A 16,945-nucleotide genomic window follows, 5' to 3' on the forward strand; every position below is an offset into this window, starting at 1 on the left:
TTGAAAAAACCATTGCAATTATGTCAGACTTATATTTGTCGACTTTTGAAGCTATTGTTAGAAAATTTGAGACAACTTTTTTAATTGAATTTTTTTTTTTGTTTTTTTTTTTGTATGAATGATCCTTTCACAAGCGATTCTAAGGTTAGTAACCTTCTTTTTCTTCCTACACATCTTATAACGTATCACTTAAAAACACAATAAATGTTCACACATAGTTTTAATGCATAGTCTTAATGCGATGACCATTCCTATTTCGATCTACATGTTTTTTACTAAAAAATACATTAGAAAAATGGAAATACCATGATAGATATAATTATCGTGTTAAGGTTATCAATAAATATGACTAATTCTAATGCAATACGTTGTAAAACAAAAGCAACACTCGTGGATGAGTTTTATACCGACATGTTTATACCATCAACGAGATGTCTGTACCAGCTAAGAAAGAAACTTGTGGCTTTAGATGGAAAATTTCTTTCTTCCTTATGGCCCACTTTTTTCAAATCAAATGCTATGTTTTTTATGTTCACTCTCTACTCGAACAATCAGAAACGAACACAAACTTTTCAAGTAAAAAGGAAGCAAATAGATCTTATAAGAAATTTGTCTTTATATATATAATAATACATTGACTTGTTATATGAAATATAAAATTCATTAAATAATATATTATTTTATGATAACAATAATAATAAAAGAAAGACTTTATACACACCATATAAAAAACATGAGAAATACCTGTCATGTCCACCAATAACACAATAAAGTTAACAACAACAAGAACCATAGTGGATATTAAAAAACCAAAATTTATTACAAAAATTAATATTATCATAAACAGAAACTGGTTGAAATTGGATTTCATTCATCGATCCAATTTTCAGCAACTGTCCAACAAACCGAAAACTAATGGCTGCTGCTGCTGCATTTTCTCTTCTGCCTTCTTCACTTTCTCGCCCTCCAAAAAGGCCACCCACTTCCTTTTTTCTCTCAAAGTCCATCTCTTTTCACAATTTTTCCAATCCCGCCCGCCATTTTAGATACCCAATCTTCTCTCTTCTTCACCAAAATAAGAAACACTCTCAAATTTCACCTTCAATTCATCTAAAACTCCCCATTCCCTCTAACCCCTTTGCTTCAATTTGCGAATCGCTTCTTGTTTTCTCCACTTCGGTGCTCTTGTCCTTTGCTCTTTTTGTTACAGATGTTGATCCGGCGGTTGCTTTTGTTGTCACTACGCCGAGGAAATTGCAGACGGATGAGCTCGCTACAGTTCGTCTTTTTCAGGAGAATACTCCTTCTGTTGTTTATATCACGAATCTTGCTGCTAGGTAATTGTATTATTATACCCTTTTGGAGCTGAGTTCTGATTACTGTTTTTTTTCCTTAATATAAGACATATTTCATTGAAAGAATGATGTAAGCGGAGACCCTAGGCACCACTAATGATTTCCGATCAGATACTAAGTAAGAAAGATTGAAACTCTTAAGAGTTTTCTTAGTATTGCACCAGTACAACGCAGTAGATAGAACCAAATTCATTAAACTATCGAAACAAGTAGAGGAATCACTGAAGAGATGCTTATTATGTTTGCCCCATAATATCCGGAAAGAAGTATGCAATATGGCCTACCAAACAGTCTTTTTTGTACCATAAAACGGATGACCCAGCAAAAGAAATGCCAGGATGTCAATAATAGTGTTAGAGAAATTTTGATCTTTGTTACAGATTTTGGTACATAATGTTGCTTTGAAATATGATTTAATTTGAATTTTAGGCAGGATGCTTTTACTTTAGACGTGCTGGAGGTACCACAGGGGTCCGGTTCTGGATTTGTGTGGGATAAGGATGGTCATGTTGTCACCAATTATCATGTTATTCGTGGTGCTTCTGATCTCAGGTTAGTTATGAACCCTTTTCCGTGGTTTGCAGTTATTGGATTTACTTATGTTTAGACTTAAAAGAGTATATTTATTTGTCGCAGTAGTATGTGGACCCTCCTCAGCTTGTATTGATTTGTATGTTCATTTACCTTGGGGGCTTTATTCATTTAATGCTGTGTTATTACTTCTATTATGTATAGCCTGTTCATACTCATTGAAGCATCATCGAAGTACTTGATTGTAGAACCACCATGTTGCAAATGGCCCTCAAAAAATGTTTTTAGGCTTCATATTTTCAGATATGTGCAGCCACATAGGCAGAACTATATCATATTTTTGGCTATGTGATTTTCTTTTATAATAACCTCTGAAATTATCGGTAAATATTTTCGACCGAGACAAATATGAATTATTTGTCTTGGTTATGTGGTAATTCACATAGCATATTTTTTTGCTATGTGAACTATCAGGAAGAAGATATGAAGGCATTATCAGTAAATATATTTGTTTTTAAAATGCAGAAATTTTTAACTTTTCCACCTTCCCTTGAGGTCAAAGGGGAAATCTTGGAACACTTTCAAGAACTCTACTCCAAATTTCTTGGCCTAAGATTGTTTTCAACGTTTGGATTGATAATTAGCTAATTAGTCCAGAAAAGGATGGCTCTTGATTCTTTGTGAAGACAAGTTATCTTTTTTTCTTTGTTTGGATATTCGTGAGTGTTAGACTTAGCTTGTTCATTCTTGAATATTCTCATATTCATAGGAGAACTGCTTGACCCCACTATATTTGATTGTTAAGAAACTCATAGAATGTTAAGTCATAAGTAAGTCACCGTTGTTTAAACCCTTTTCTTTTGAGGCATTTGTTATTTTCATGGCATATATTGACCACAGAGTCAGCCAGTGGTGGTTAGCCAAGTGGAGTTTTGATGTTTGTATTGAGGGAAATTTGGAGTTTTATGAGTAAATTAGGCTTTCTCAAGTTTTATGTATTAAAGATTTTCCCCAAATCAACTAGACTGTTCTCTAGAACTCTTTTTGCCTCAGCAAAATGCAAAAAAGAAGGTACCATCAAGTTCTTTTATACTTGCAATGAGCTAGAATTGGATTGACGTTAGACTTGAGACTTAGCAGTGGCTGCTTATTACTCGCATTTAATCTGGTTTTAGTTATGTACAGAGTCACTCTAGCTGACCAAACTACTTTCGATGCGAAAGTTGTTGGATTTGACCAAGACAAGGATGTTGCTGTCTTGAGTATCGATGCACCTAAAGACAAACTAAGACCTATACCTGTTGGTATATCAGCAGATTTGCTTGTTGGTCAAAAGGTTTTTGCTATTGGAAACCCTGTAAGTTTTTCTATTCATTGCCTTTTTCCCTGGGTGTATGTGCACATTATCATATCCATTCATCTTTTATATCAAAGTTCATGCTATTGATTTCTTAAAACAAAAATGAAAAATCTAGGATGAAGCAATCTCTGGAAAGAGGATAACCTCTTAAAATGTTTTCAAAAGAGGAAAACCCCTGATTAATTTTGCGTTAATTGGACAATCCTTATATCCTATAGTTTTATCTACAAAATTAGTCAGGGGGAATGAACTCATTGTTTAGATTAACTAGAAAAGAAATTGTTTAAATTTTTTGTATGTAAATCTTTTTTTTTTCGATAAAAACAACTATTTCAAAAACTATTTTGAGTGGTTGTCAAACACTTCAAATTTTTCTAAAATGTCTTGGTTTTAAAATTAAATTCTGGACAAAGTTAAACCAATCATAGTCTTAGTTTGTAGATGATCATCCCTTTTTTATTTTCCCTGAAGCCAGTCTCTTCATTTTTTATCTTGTACATTTCCCCATTTGATGAACTAAGATATAATAATTTTCGTCTGTGCAGTTTGGACTGGATCATACTCTTACAACTGGTGTAATCAGGTATGAAACCCACAGGTTTTAATGCATTATATACCTTACAAATTCTTTAGAAATTTACATTTTAATTTAGTTATGTTAATCTTATACTATAATTGAGCCCCCACAAATTATTAGAGATCGCAAATTTAATCAACAATAATCACGAAGATGATGTTTGTTTTAGAGTTGAAAATAATTCTGTTTATATATCCGTCTCCTTTTTACTTTTCCTAAAATTGTTTATTTTCTTCATGATCATTCAAATGCAAAATGGGTTTAGTCTCATCAGATATGTTATGTTTTTACTATTTGGTTCCCGTTAAAACCTGTATTCATAGGCTTGGGTGATCATTAATCGGTCAGCCAACCGACAATGGTTGGTTTTCCTGAAAATTTTTCTGGAAAACAGACATTCTCTCTGAATGCCTCATCGACGGTTCTGACTAGACCTGTGACCATTCGGTTTTTGAAAAAATGCAAACCGATATTGATCCCCTCTCTTACTCCCTCTGACCAAACCCACTCGGTCGTCTTGGTTTGGGGTCTGTCATGCTCACCCTATTTGAAACTATAATACTAAACATTCAACTTGCCCTTGACAGTGGCCTTCGGAGAGAAATTAGTTCTGCGGCTACTGGTAGGCCAATTCAAGATGTCATACAGACAGATGCTGCCATTAATCCAGGAAACAGTGGAGGACCACTTCTTGATAGTTCGGGGAACCTTATCGGAATAAATACGGCAATATATTCTCCTTCTGGGGCGTCCTCTGGTGTTGGATTTTCAATCCCTGTTGACACAGTTAGTCCACATGACATATAATTAACAAATTGAAGTTCCCTTAGTTTGATCTTTGAAGTTCATGATCCATTAACATTTTGTCAATTCAGGTGAGTGGTATTGTTGATCAGTTGGTGCGATTTGGGAAGGTGACAAGACCAATTTTAGGAATCAAGTTTGCTCCCGATCAGTCTGTCGAACAGTTGGGTGTAAGCGGAGTGCTTGTCTTAGATGCTCCTGCTAATGGTCCTGCTGGGAAAGCTGTACTCATTTCCTCTCTGTTCTTTTCCTATCTCCATTCCTATTCTTATATTCCTATAGGTTTCAATATTCCATTAAGGTTACAAGAACTTGTAAACGACCCCAACCTTAATACTTCAGTTCAAGAAGATCTAATCGTTTGACATTATGCAGGGCCTGAAACCGACTAAGCGCGATGCTTATGGTAGACTTATATTGGGAGACATAATAACATCAGTGAATGGGAAAAAGGTCACAAATGGAAGCGATTTGTATAGAATTCTTGACCAATGTAAAGTTGGTGATAAGGTACCCTGCATTTACCTGTTTGATCTTTTTACTTCAGCTTGTTTAAACTTTTTAACTTTTGAAGAAAGGCATCATACTGCTTTTATTTTAAGATGTTTGGGAAGTAATTTAAAACTTTGGTTCATGCTTGAGTGGATCCATAACAAAGTTAGTAAATAGGCTGGTTTAATAGAATCTGTTGGATCCCTGCACTGTTTGCGATTGAATTCTTTGTGTGCGCACACGGGGAACTTTCAATAACATAAGATATTAAATAATCGTTTCTTTTTCTCAATTAACTGAGAAGGGCTTAAGGCATGTTTGGAACCAATTAGTCAAAATCATTTTTGTCATGTTCAAAATTATTTACGAGCTTGCTTTTAAATATACAAAGTTAATATAATTTTATATTTACATTTCAAAACCCAATTTTCATGCCCGGTAAAAGTCTGTTTATGAATTTTTTTATCAACCTTTCTTTCTTATAGAATTATCTATGAAGTGTTTCTTCTTAGAGTTTTGAAAGTTTCTTATTGTATAGTATCTTAAAAGTTGAAATATCTTTTCATGTAGCATCATCGATCATGTGCCTTATCAAAATTCATTTCACTAAATATTATAATACACATTTATGCATCAGTGGGAATTATTAAATGATTCTATCCACTTGAACTAATGAATATTCTTCAAAACTTTGAGTTATGAAAAAGACAGCAAGATCCCATGTGATAAAATCCCATTGCCATCAGATATATTGCCTAATAATGCTGAACAGTAGCATAGCATGTGGCTTTTAGTGACATTACACAGCCACAAAACCTTTGAATCAGCCTTTTTTAATTGGGACAAAGAAGAACGAAGTTTTAATCCTATTTTGTTCATGAAACCCGAGCCTTATTTCGTTCTGGTCCTCAAACTTTCAAAATCTTTATTTTAACCGTTAAACTTTTAAGCATTCAATAAACAAGGGCCAGTTGCAAATGTAGCACTTAGACTCAAAATATTAATCGATATAACATTACAAAAGCAATCGCAAACTTTAGATCCATCTCTTAAAGTCTATTAATGACAATGTCTAGTACTGATCAACGATAGAGTTTACCATTTGTAGGCTTTGTTATATTTGCAATTCTTTGAATATGTTACCATATGCTTAGTTGTTAACCCTAAAAGTTGTATGAAGAAAAGGAAATATTTGCACGAATGTGTGGTATAGTAGAACAGGGTATGATGATGATAAGTAACAAATTTGTTTGATGATATAGGTGACTGTGGAGGTACTACGTGGTGATCACATGGAGAAAATTCCAGTAATTCTGGAGCCGAAGCCTGACGAATCTTGAGCCAAACATAGTTGGGAGTTTGTCTTTATTTTTTTTTTCTCCTCTTTTTTGTACATTACATTAATCTATATTGATAAGCTGTTTGTAAATAGTCTATTCTGGCTGCCACTCTGGCCCTTTTCTCAACTAATCACACTTATAATTCCACTTTTCGTTTTCTTTTTCTTTGGGCAGAGGAATCGTATCGTAAAAAGTTAAATTACAAGTTTAGTCTTGAGATGTTTTAAGTTGTGTTTAATAGATCCTTAAATATTAAAATTACGGTTTTTTCACAATTTTTTAAAACATTTTATAGATTTTTTAACTTTCAATTAGATTCTTGACTTTTTTTTTTTTAATTGTATATGATAGGTTTTAGAATTGTTCGTCATGTTTTAAATTTTATGGATCAACAAAATTAAAAAGTGGAAGTTTGAAGTTGGTTAGATTTTGAATTCATTTTTTTGTATCCAATAGTTAAATCAATTTTAAAGATTTTAAAATGGATTAGAAGTCTATTAGATACAAGAGATGCAAACATAAAGTGCCCTTCAAAAAGTTCAAAGATTGCATTACACCCCTTCTTAACTTGTCCAAAGATTTAACTTTCAATTGATTCTATAACAAAATGTAAAATACATATAACTATTATGGTTATCTTATAGTTAATTAATACACAAGTTCCGTAAGTCATTGTTAAAATTAATAGTAAATTAAAACGGTCAAAATGACATAACTCAATTTATCAATTTATCAATTGATCAATCTTACAATTAGAGATTGGGTTATCTCTTTCCATATTTGTGATCGTTTTCATATAATGACATTCAGTTTTTTATTTCTTAAAAGAATACCAATTCAAATATTGGGTGGACAAATATGATTAGATAGATTACAAATATTGTTGTGAAATATGCAAAAGATACTCCAACAGTTTAAAATCTTTTAGGATATTTTTGTTTGCAAAATATATTATATATTATATATGAGTAAATGAGCACATAATTTGCTTGTGCCACGCTTACAATTTGTCCCCAAGAGTAGAAAGATACTTATAGAGAGATATCTAAGGCGGTGAATTAGTTATTATAGTTTGTGAATTATAATAATTGTTATTTGAGGGGTAAATTATTTTAATTTAGGGATCATAATAAAATATATTTTTTATGTTGACTATTTTAATTTAAATAGAAAATAGTAAATAATGTAATAAAAAAGAGAAAAAAAAAATGAATAAAAAACAATAAACACGATAACAAATAGTAAACATTATACTCGAAACAAATTTGAAATAATAACACTGTAATTAATTGTATGTTCCAACTATTATAATTGATCTCCAAACGTGAAGTATGTTACTATAGTTCATTTCACCCCTTGAAGTTTGAATCTGACATTCAAATATTTTTACAATACATTTAACGGCAAACCTAGACATGCTTAGTTTTAAAATGAAAATTTTTCTAAATTTGAGGTTTTAGTTCACATACTTCAATAAATAAATAAATATAGATACATGAATGTGTAGAGAAAACAACAAGATTTTATATTCTATTAATGATAGATATCGATAGATATGATAGATAGGATAGATATGAGTATTACACTAATAATAATAGATTTAAAATTTTAATAATATTTTATAAAAATATTATAGTCCACGGGTGTAAAATGTAGGTTTTATATATATATGTATATAGGAAAGGGTAAGTTTTGAGATAATTTTGAGGATTTGTTAATTGTGTCGGCTTTCTTTAACTCTGAATCCAATATAGAGAGAGATATTAGGTGTAGCGTTGTAAGAGATTGTGGCATCAAATCACTCCCACTTGTACCCCCACCTTTCTCCCCCAACTTCCAACTTCCATCTCCTCCACCTTTATTTATATTTTTTATAATGTATACTTAGAATTCTTCAAAAAGTATTCCAAGAGCCTATTGCACACAAATGTATGTATGTCAAGCAAGCCATTTTAAAATTATAAGACATCAATTCTTTTAAATCCATGTTCAACTGTTATATATAACATTTCAATTTATTCTATTTTTAGGTCTTATATTGAAATGGTTCAAAAGAAGCCAATGAGCTGTAATTACCGACGAATTTAGAAGAAATTCATGCATCTTGAATCCCTCAACTCTACGTTCTTTATATAGATAACTAACACATATGGTATCATTGTCCTTAGGTAATCTAGTGGTAAATTAGTCTTCTAGTTCCATTAAATCGAGGTTTAAGTTTAAATAGGGAAAAAGATGGAAAAAAAAAAAAAGATATATTGAAACGATAGGAAATATTTAGGAATGTTATTTAGTAATTAGGGTTGATAAGAGAATTATACTACGTGAGTTTATCGTTTAACCATAACCATCAAAACTATCCATCAAGAATCCTACTTATTTCTTACTTTACCCCCCAACCAACAATTGGAATCTAATAAAAAAAAAAAATTGAAGTTCTAGAACTGTTTAATTTAAGTAACAAATCATTATTTTTTTTGTCAACTCATCCATCGTTCAATTGTTTTCTAGTTTTCTAGTGTCTTTTGTACATACCACATATAATATTTTCTTACACTTTAGATGAAAGAAAGTCAAGAGATACCCACTTGGTGAAAAAAAAAATGAAAAACTGAATTCGATCAATGAAAATTATTCAAACTCTTACAAAGGAATGAAGTAAAATTTTAGAAAACAAATTTAGTGGTAAATCAAAGAGTATAGTTTAGAACTCCTATCTATATCGACTACATTTCTTAAGCTAAACACCTAAGAAATCATGGAGTTCATAGATCAAACAACTATTCATATATATACAGTCAAATAATCCAACCGTTTTTGTGTTTGAAGATGATCAAAAACTCATGGATATGTTCGGAGAATTACGATGATGAAAATTAATAAAAAATAATTAATCTAAATATTGAATTTAGTAGTAGAACCTGTTGAGCGGCTTAGAATGGAGGTAATGCTTTGCTCACGGTGTTGAGATTTGCCCAGAATCCGACGAGGTCTTGCCGGTATGGAAGGTACGAACGTCTCCTATCTCCTTCCTTCAACATTCTGTTCCTCATGTAAAACAATTCATGCGCCGATGATGCTTTTTCCACGGAGCCCCCTTTGATCTTCGATTTTCTGATGATGGCCTTGTTGGCCTCCGAACAGCTCTTCTTTCCTTTTGCATCTTCGCCTAATTTCTCCGATTTCTCTTCTTTCTTCCTTGTCGATTTTGAAGACGGTGTTAAGAAGACGAACAGATTCTTTCCTCCTTCGCTGCTGCTTCGTGGAAGTAAATTTCGAAGCCTCCACCGTTTTGAAGATGACGATCCTGTTCCTGATCCTGTGGACTTACTCTTCTTACATTTTCCACGCTCCGCTGCTTGTACTGACTTAGGCGTCCAAACGCAGTATGTTCCCGGTGGAATTCCCTCCAATTCGTCGGTTTCAGACGAGGAGGCAGACGGAAGATCACGATCAAGGTCACGTTCACGCTCACGATCGTCAATTATAAGCTTCTGGAGAGAAATCCTTATAACCGGAGCATTTCCGTTGTTCAATTCATTAACCTCTGTTTCATCGCTCTTCTTGAATAGGTCGTGATTGAAGACAGGAAAAACAGGAGTAATCGGAGAATCTAAAATCATTTCGTCCTCCGTTTTTTGAAACAAAACAAATTCGAAATCATTCTCGTCACCGCCATCGCCTTCTCCACTCATTCCTTCAAACTCCATGGCTACTCTCGCGGCAGTTTCTGCAGGTCCGTCGAAAGAGTAGCTGCTGAAGCTTGGACAGAGATCCAAAGCTCCATTGGCGCCGGCGTCTTCTTGCATAGTTGGAGTAGAAGAAAGTTTCCGGGGGAATTGAGGCGGTGGTTCTTCCTCCTTCTCTTCAGCTTCCATGGCAGGGCAATTGAAGAAGCTAAAAAGCTTCTTCACGTTTATATAAAGGCGGGTTGTTGAAGAGAGAAAATGACATAAAAAGGAAGTCAGGTTAAAATGATGATATCTATATTTATATTTACATTAATTTTATTAAAATGTTTAGTTGCTTTTATCTCCTGTACAAATTCATCTCAATTATCACTTACCTAAATTCTTTTCCATTTTAACACATAATTTTATGAATTTTATTAAACCTTAATGTATCAAATTAAGCTTGTGTAGAATGACGCTATTCTTGGAGGTGAAAGTTCAATTTTTATTTGTATCCATTCTACTAAAAAAATCCTAAATATTATTTTGTCAACTGTAGTTTGAGTTCTTAAAACAGGAATCCTATAATTGGAACTTACACATATGAGGGCTCATCTAGGGTTCAAAGGGATTCCATATAGGCTTGGTATGGGCTCCTGCTCATGCGAGTAAATAGGTCTCTTATTGTTCCCTCTAGACTAAGTTTAAACTCTACTTTTAGGAGCAACAAAAGTTCTAGGTCCCATATTGCACACACAATTACATAAAATTTTTAAACTTTTAATTTTGTATCTACTAAACAATCTATTGATGTGTTAAAAATTCACGAACGTATTTTAATTTAAAAAATTTCACAAGTCAAGCTTTTAATTTTGTATTTAATGAGTATCCTATTTGATGCCTTTTAAATTCAACGATAAATTGGAACTTAACAAAAGAAAAAATCTAACAAAACTTTGATTTTTTTTTTTTCACATGGAATATTTTCAAACTAATCTTTTAATTTAGCTATGTAAATATATAAATGATAATAACTCGGAGAAAAACAAATGAAAGAAAACATTGTAAAAGGAAATCTCGTTGGGAACTATAAAACTATGGTGTTTGGCAACTTAAAGAAAGGAATCACTTTAGAAATCACTCAAATTAAATTGATTTTTGAAGCATTACCTATGTAGATTCCATGATCAACCCGAAATCATCAACTTATTTTATGTAGTTTTGAAATACCCAAAATACCCATTTTAGTAATTGATAGTTCTAAAATTACTTTTGATATCAAATATAATAAGTGAAAATCAATTTTAAAAGTGTTACCAAATATAAATTTGATAATTTTGAAATTAATTTTACAAAATTAATGGTACCGGAATCCCTTTTTCTAAAATTACTATTCCAACTATATAATATTTAAAATTATTACTGGATTTTTTTAATTTAACTGCAATAAATGCACTTATTTCATTTAAAATATTATATTTATTTAATGAATTTCAAATCATTATCTATTAATTATTGTTAATATTATTATTATTATTACTTTACAACAAATCCAGACCATTTTGAAAGCTCATTTCATGGTAACACAATAGTAATATGAGAAAATATAGTAATATGAGAAATAATCATAATGTAATAATTCATTTTTCTTGCAATTATTAAATTCTATTTTAATGCTTTCAATCATTATTAAATGACATTCCATTATTATTGAAACATATTAATAATAATAACAACTGAAATGATAAATATATCAAATTGAAAACTTTTGCATCAGTTTTATGATTATATTTAACTTACATATATTGTCAATATTAAGATATGAAAGTTTCATTTCTCTTACTCTATATTCCATTTTTTAACCATGATAAATATACATTAACATATATAACAATATAAAAAAGTTAAAGTCTATCAATTAGGAATGAATAATATGGATGAACATCGATCGGTCGAAGTCGGTTTTTGACAAAATCGACTTCGAACCGATCATAGTTAGTTTAGTAAAGTGTCAAAACGACCTCGACATCGACAGTTAAAGGACCAATCGATTTTGTCAGGTCATTTTAGAACTTAAAATTAATTTTTGAAAATTTTTTATTTGAAACTTTCTGAAACTAACTCTAACTTACCCTTCTTGTTTTCCGACCAATCGACTTCGGTTTGGTCGGTTAGCTTTATTTTTCAATCTATCATACTCACTCCTAATGAGTATGATCGATCGAAGTTGGTTTTCCAAACCACCACCAAACCAACTATGACCGGTTTAGTAAATATTCAAATCAACATCAACCATGAAGGAGTACAAATTATCGGTCGTTGGTCTATTTAGATCAGTTTAAGCTTTTGAAATTTTTTAAAAATGTTGTCGGTTTGTCGATTTGGATTTTTTTCAAACTGACATTATCAATCCACTCTTTATGTTTGACTGACCACACTCGATTTTGTTGGTTTTGGTCGGTTTGATTTTTCGGTTTATCATAATAAGAGTGAGTATGATAAAAATTTATTACTAATAGATCATATTGCAAACATCGAAAAGTCTATCACACTAATAAATTTTTTACTATATTTTTATCTTTTTAAATACATTGTTACACAAATTATTATTATCTCTAAAATTGGTATAAATAACAATTAAATCTCGTATTTTTCTCGACCTAGGAAAAGAAAATGTTAATAAGTTAGATTATAAATTATATAAGCTATTACTTTTCAATTCTTTATTAAAATACAATATATGTTTTTTTTTTTTTTTTTAATATATAGTTTGAAAATTTGAAGTCATCTTATAAATAATCTAAAAAAGTAGAGATTTGTTCCTTATGAAACACACATCAGAAACTTCGTAGGAAGGTGTATAAATAGTTTTCCAAAAATACATATTTTAAAATTTAAAAAGTCTTGATGGATCATATTATATCAATAATTTATAATTAGATTGAAAATAAATATTTTGGTGGATTCAAAGTCCTAAATTTTTATTAACAAAAATCTACATCCTACGCCCTACATATTGTCCTATCAATCACATTTCTTTTGTAAATTATTTTATTTTAAGACTCTTTGAACCTTGTTTATTTTTTTTACATTATATTTTCTACATTGAGTTCCTTTAATTATTTTTAAGTTCACATCCTCAAGCTTTAACATAATATCAAACCCAACTTCGTTTGTTCATCAACACATCACGTCTATGTATCACTTGAGTTAGGTTCGTTTCAATATTCTTATATGTATTGTATCTAATAAATATGAAGCTTATTTATCTCTATTATTTATGTTATGATTCATAGTTACAACACATTAATATTTTTATTTTTGTTGTTGTAAATTTATCAAATTCTTAATTATTGATTAAAGTTTAATTAGATAACACTATGTAAAGTTAAATAAATTTTCAACCAAATCAAAACTCAATTGATTGAGATACAAACACTTAATTCTTAGCTAAAAAGTGATTTTATTTTTCCTTAGATAAGTATAGTTGTTGGTATAATATTAGTGTACAAACTTTTTCTCTTTTAGTACAACATAATTTTTTTTATTTGTACATCTACTTGTTTGGATCTATTACAACAATTTACAAGAATGGATTGAATAGAAGATTATCATTAGAGTAATTGTGTAACAAATAAAAAAAAAATTGTAATTATAGCAAAATCTATCAAAAATAGTTTTTTCACAATAGAACATAAAACTTAATTAGTAATAAAGTAATAGACCATAAAAGTTTATAAACCTATTAATAAATATTATTATATATTTATAATTATTTTAAAATATTATATATTTGTAATATTTTAAATATGGTTTGCTATATCCGTTGAAAGCTTACTTAAATCATTGAACAATATAAGTTTACGATATTTTAATATATATATATATACATATATACATTATTAACTAATTGAATTCATATGGTTACAAGACTTTAGTATTGAAGATTGAACTAAAAAAAAATGGAGAAACATAATTAGATGAATCTTTATTTAAAATAAATAATGCTCAAACCTAGGAATACATTAGGGGTATGTTCTTTTAGCTTCTAGAAGCCAAAGAATAATGGAATTTATAATAATAATAACAATAAGATTAAAAAAGAAAAACATATATAGATGAAGAAGAAATTATATATATATATATATATATATAAATAAGTTAATTAATTATTAAATGTATGTGTGGAGAAAGAGGTTGACCCATTGCATAAGGTTAACTGTTTAAGAACAGAAGAGAGCCAATTAAATTATGATTAATAATTATTAATATTAAATTATTGTTCAATAATTAATAAGTAAAATAATTGGATTTGCCGACCCACCCCCTTCCTTCTTCTTAATTCTTCTTATGTCTAAAATGGAAAAGTCTAAGTCTTGTTTCCACTTTTTCTTTTTCTTTTTTAATGTTTTTCTCTTCCTACTCAATATGTATATAACCATGCATAAGGCATGAGAAAAGATCAAAGAGATAGACCATGGGATGAATTGATCGAACTATGATCGGCCTCGACTTAACTTAACCAAAGTCAATCCTCCAAGATTGGCTCAATATCCAAAGACGCAACTTAATTAAGCCTTAAGAAATGAAACTTGAATTTGCTTTGATAGAATGTTGGTTTGTTCATGTAGAATCCTAAATAAGATAACTAAAGAGAAATAGTATATAAAGTGGATTTATCTATTAATATCTAACAAAAGCTTCGTTAAGATTAGAATTAGATCCATATAATATAGAGAGAAAAAGAAAACTTTGTGGATCCATATATAAAGTAATTAAGAGCATAATTTTTTTTTATTCTATAATTATCTTAACGATTTAGACATTAAAATCATTTTTCTTTGTTTTTTAAGTTTATCTCTTCTCCAAATTACAAATTTATCGTTGATTTTAAGCAAATAAATATCAAATGAGTTTTATCTTGACCAAAATTTGACTTGAATAAATAAAACCATTCATTTTTTATATAACTAAAAGATTTTAGAAAATTAGTTTATTTTATGTGATTAGAGGAAATAAAATTGAAAGCCAGCCGTTAAAATCTGTTTTGTAAGTCAAGTTGATCGTATATTTCTAATTTCATTTCTACACTCCAACTCACTTCGTCACTTAGGTATAGAGTCTTTTTCTTTATTTTGCAGATCCTCTCTTTCTTCAAATTATAAATTCACTGATGTTGTCACGTGGAGATTAAATGCATTTTCCTTAATCAAAATTTGACATAATTGATAAGATGAATACGTCAATAAAATGTTGAAATAGCAATAAATTATGTAAATATTTTATTTTTCTCCCTATTTTCACCTAATACTAAGATTAGCTTTCATTGTGTGTGTGTGTGTGTGTGTGTGTGTATATATATATAAACTGTGGGCTTTTCTTTCCAATTGGTGGGGTAATGTTGAATAAAAACGAAGCTATAATTGTAATTAGTGGATCCATTATATAGTCAACACATTTAATTAATAATTCAATAGGGCTTCTTGAGATTTCGACTCTATATATACTAAATCTTATAATGACTTGATTATTACTTAAGCTTTAAGACTTTTCAAATTTGTAATTGCAGATTTCGGGTAGGAAGGGTAAGGTTTCTTTTTTTCCTTTCTCCTCTCTTTTTTTGTGTGCAAACGACCTTAATTTTATGAGAAAGATATGCAGTTTGACGAAAAACAAATGTAAGAATACAAAGAAACCCAATTGAAAAAACGTATGTAAATAAATAAAAGCAAGCAATCGTGACTAAAGTGTGCGATACCTATAATGTTAAAAATGGAAATAATTAAAGGAAATACGTTGAGTTAAAAGTTAGTTAGCGAATTAATTTACACCTCTATTTAGAATCTTTATTAAAATGCACTTAATTAGAAATCATATTTAATACAGATGAATATGGATTTCTGACTCGTCCTACGTAGCTTAATTAGGCCTGTGGATAAACAAGGGTTCGGACGACCCGTCTCATTGATAAGGACATATGAACCTTCGGAGTGCAAAAAGAGACGGAGTTCCCTCAGTTGATCAGAGCTAAGCTCGAATGTATTAAATAGATACAGGTAGCAATCTATCTATTATTCCTATTCGAGATACACAATTAGTGCTCCTCGAGCACAATCAAAGTCCATTGTCGTAGTTGAGGGCAAAGTTGTAATATTTGTCTCATTGACATTTTTGGAATTATCTCCATCTTCTTCTTTTAGGTCTCAAAATCTCCATCTCAAGACACATGGGTTGATTTCGGTGGTCTATTCTGGACCGTAGACATCGTAGGTGTTCTAGATTTGGCTCAATTAAGAAGAAAGATAACTCTATAATTAGAAAATACAATGTGTAATTCAACAAACTTTCTATTGTTTATACAAGTCGTAAATAGTTTAATATTTTATTATATATTTGTAAATTAACCCAAAAGAAAAAAAAAGTATGACCCTATATTTATTGAAACAAAATATATTAGATAGAATAACTGTGAAATGAATTTGAAATTATAAAGAGACCATAAGAAATATTTATACATTTTGGAAGCATCTAATGAGAAGAAACAATCCATATCCTTTTGTTTAAAAAAATTTATTTAAATAATAATTATTACCAATGTGACATATGTCGACCTATTATCCATAATATTGAGTTGTGGTTTCTTTTAAAATTTAAATATGTGCTAAACATTAATATACACACACATATAATATAGTTGTGACATTTATTTCTCAAAATTCTATCATATTAAATAGACATTTATTTATTGATAAAAAAAAAAAGAAGAAGTTATAACTTAATATGTGAACTTTTCTCTTAGTTTTTTTTTTGGAATA

At 30.1% G+C, this 16,945-nt stretch overlaps 2 protein-coding genes across 2 annotated transcripts; one reads left to right on the plus strand and one right to left on the minus strand.

Annotated features, from left to right (window-relative positions):
• Nucleotides 1-801: 801 nt before the first annotated feature.
• On the plus strand, nucleotides 802-6,620 carry LOC103498072 (protease Do-like 1, chloroplastic). Its single transcript, XM_008460539.3, has 8 exons — nucleotides 802-1,337; nucleotides 1,785-1,907; nucleotides 3,072-3,243; nucleotides 3,792-3,829; nucleotides 4,411-4,609; nucleotides 4,699-4,851; nucleotides 5,003-5,137; nucleotides 6,382-6,620. The coding sequence occupies exons 1-8, from the start codon at nucleotides 916-918 to the stop codon at nucleotides 6,457-6,459; spliced, it is 1,320 nt and encodes a 439-aa protein (XP_008458761.1). The 5' UTR covers nucleotides 802-915; the 3' UTR covers nucleotides 6,460-6,620.
• Nucleotides 6,621-9,054: 2,434 nt separating this feature from the next.
• On the minus strand, nucleotides 9,055-10,420 carry LOC103498073 (uncharacterized). The gene has a single exon (XM_008460542.3). It carries the CDS (start codon nucleotides 10,335-10,337, stop codon nucleotides 9,393-9,395), a length of 945 nt encoding a protein of 314 aa, XP_008458764.2. The 5' UTR covers nucleotides 10,338-10,420; the 3' UTR covers nucleotides 9,055-9,392.
• Between the last annotated feature and the right edge of the window lie 6,525 nt (nucleotides 10,421-16,945).

The sequence above is a fragment of the Cucumis melo genome, chromosome 9 (assembly GCF_025177605.1).
Source record: "Cucumis melo cultivar AY chromosome 9, USDA_Cmelo_AY_1.0, whole genome shotgun sequence".
Classification (NCBI taxonomy): domain Eukaryota; kingdom Viridiplantae; phylum Streptophyta; class Magnoliopsida; order Cucurbitales; family Cucurbitaceae; genus Cucumis; species Cucumis melo.

Excerpts from the sequence above, each read along its gene's own strand:
- LOC103498072 (XM_008460539.3), top strand. The coding sequence starts at position 916 with ATGGCTGCTGCTGCTGCATTTTCTCTTCTGCCTTCTTCACTTTCTCGC. Across the intron at positions 1,338-1,784 it reads ATCACGAATCTTGCTGCTAG|GCAGGATGCTTTTACTTTAG; the intron begins GTAATTGTATTA and ends TTTGAATTTTAG. Across the intron at positions 3,830-4,410 it reads CTTACAACTGGTGTAATCAG|TGGCCTTCGGAGAGAAATTA; the intron begins GTATGAAACCCA and ends TGCCCTTGACAG.
- LOC103498073 (XM_008460542.3), bottom strand. The coding sequence starts at position 10,337 with ATGGAAGCTGAAGAGAAGGAGGAAGAACCACCGCCTCAATTCCCCCGG.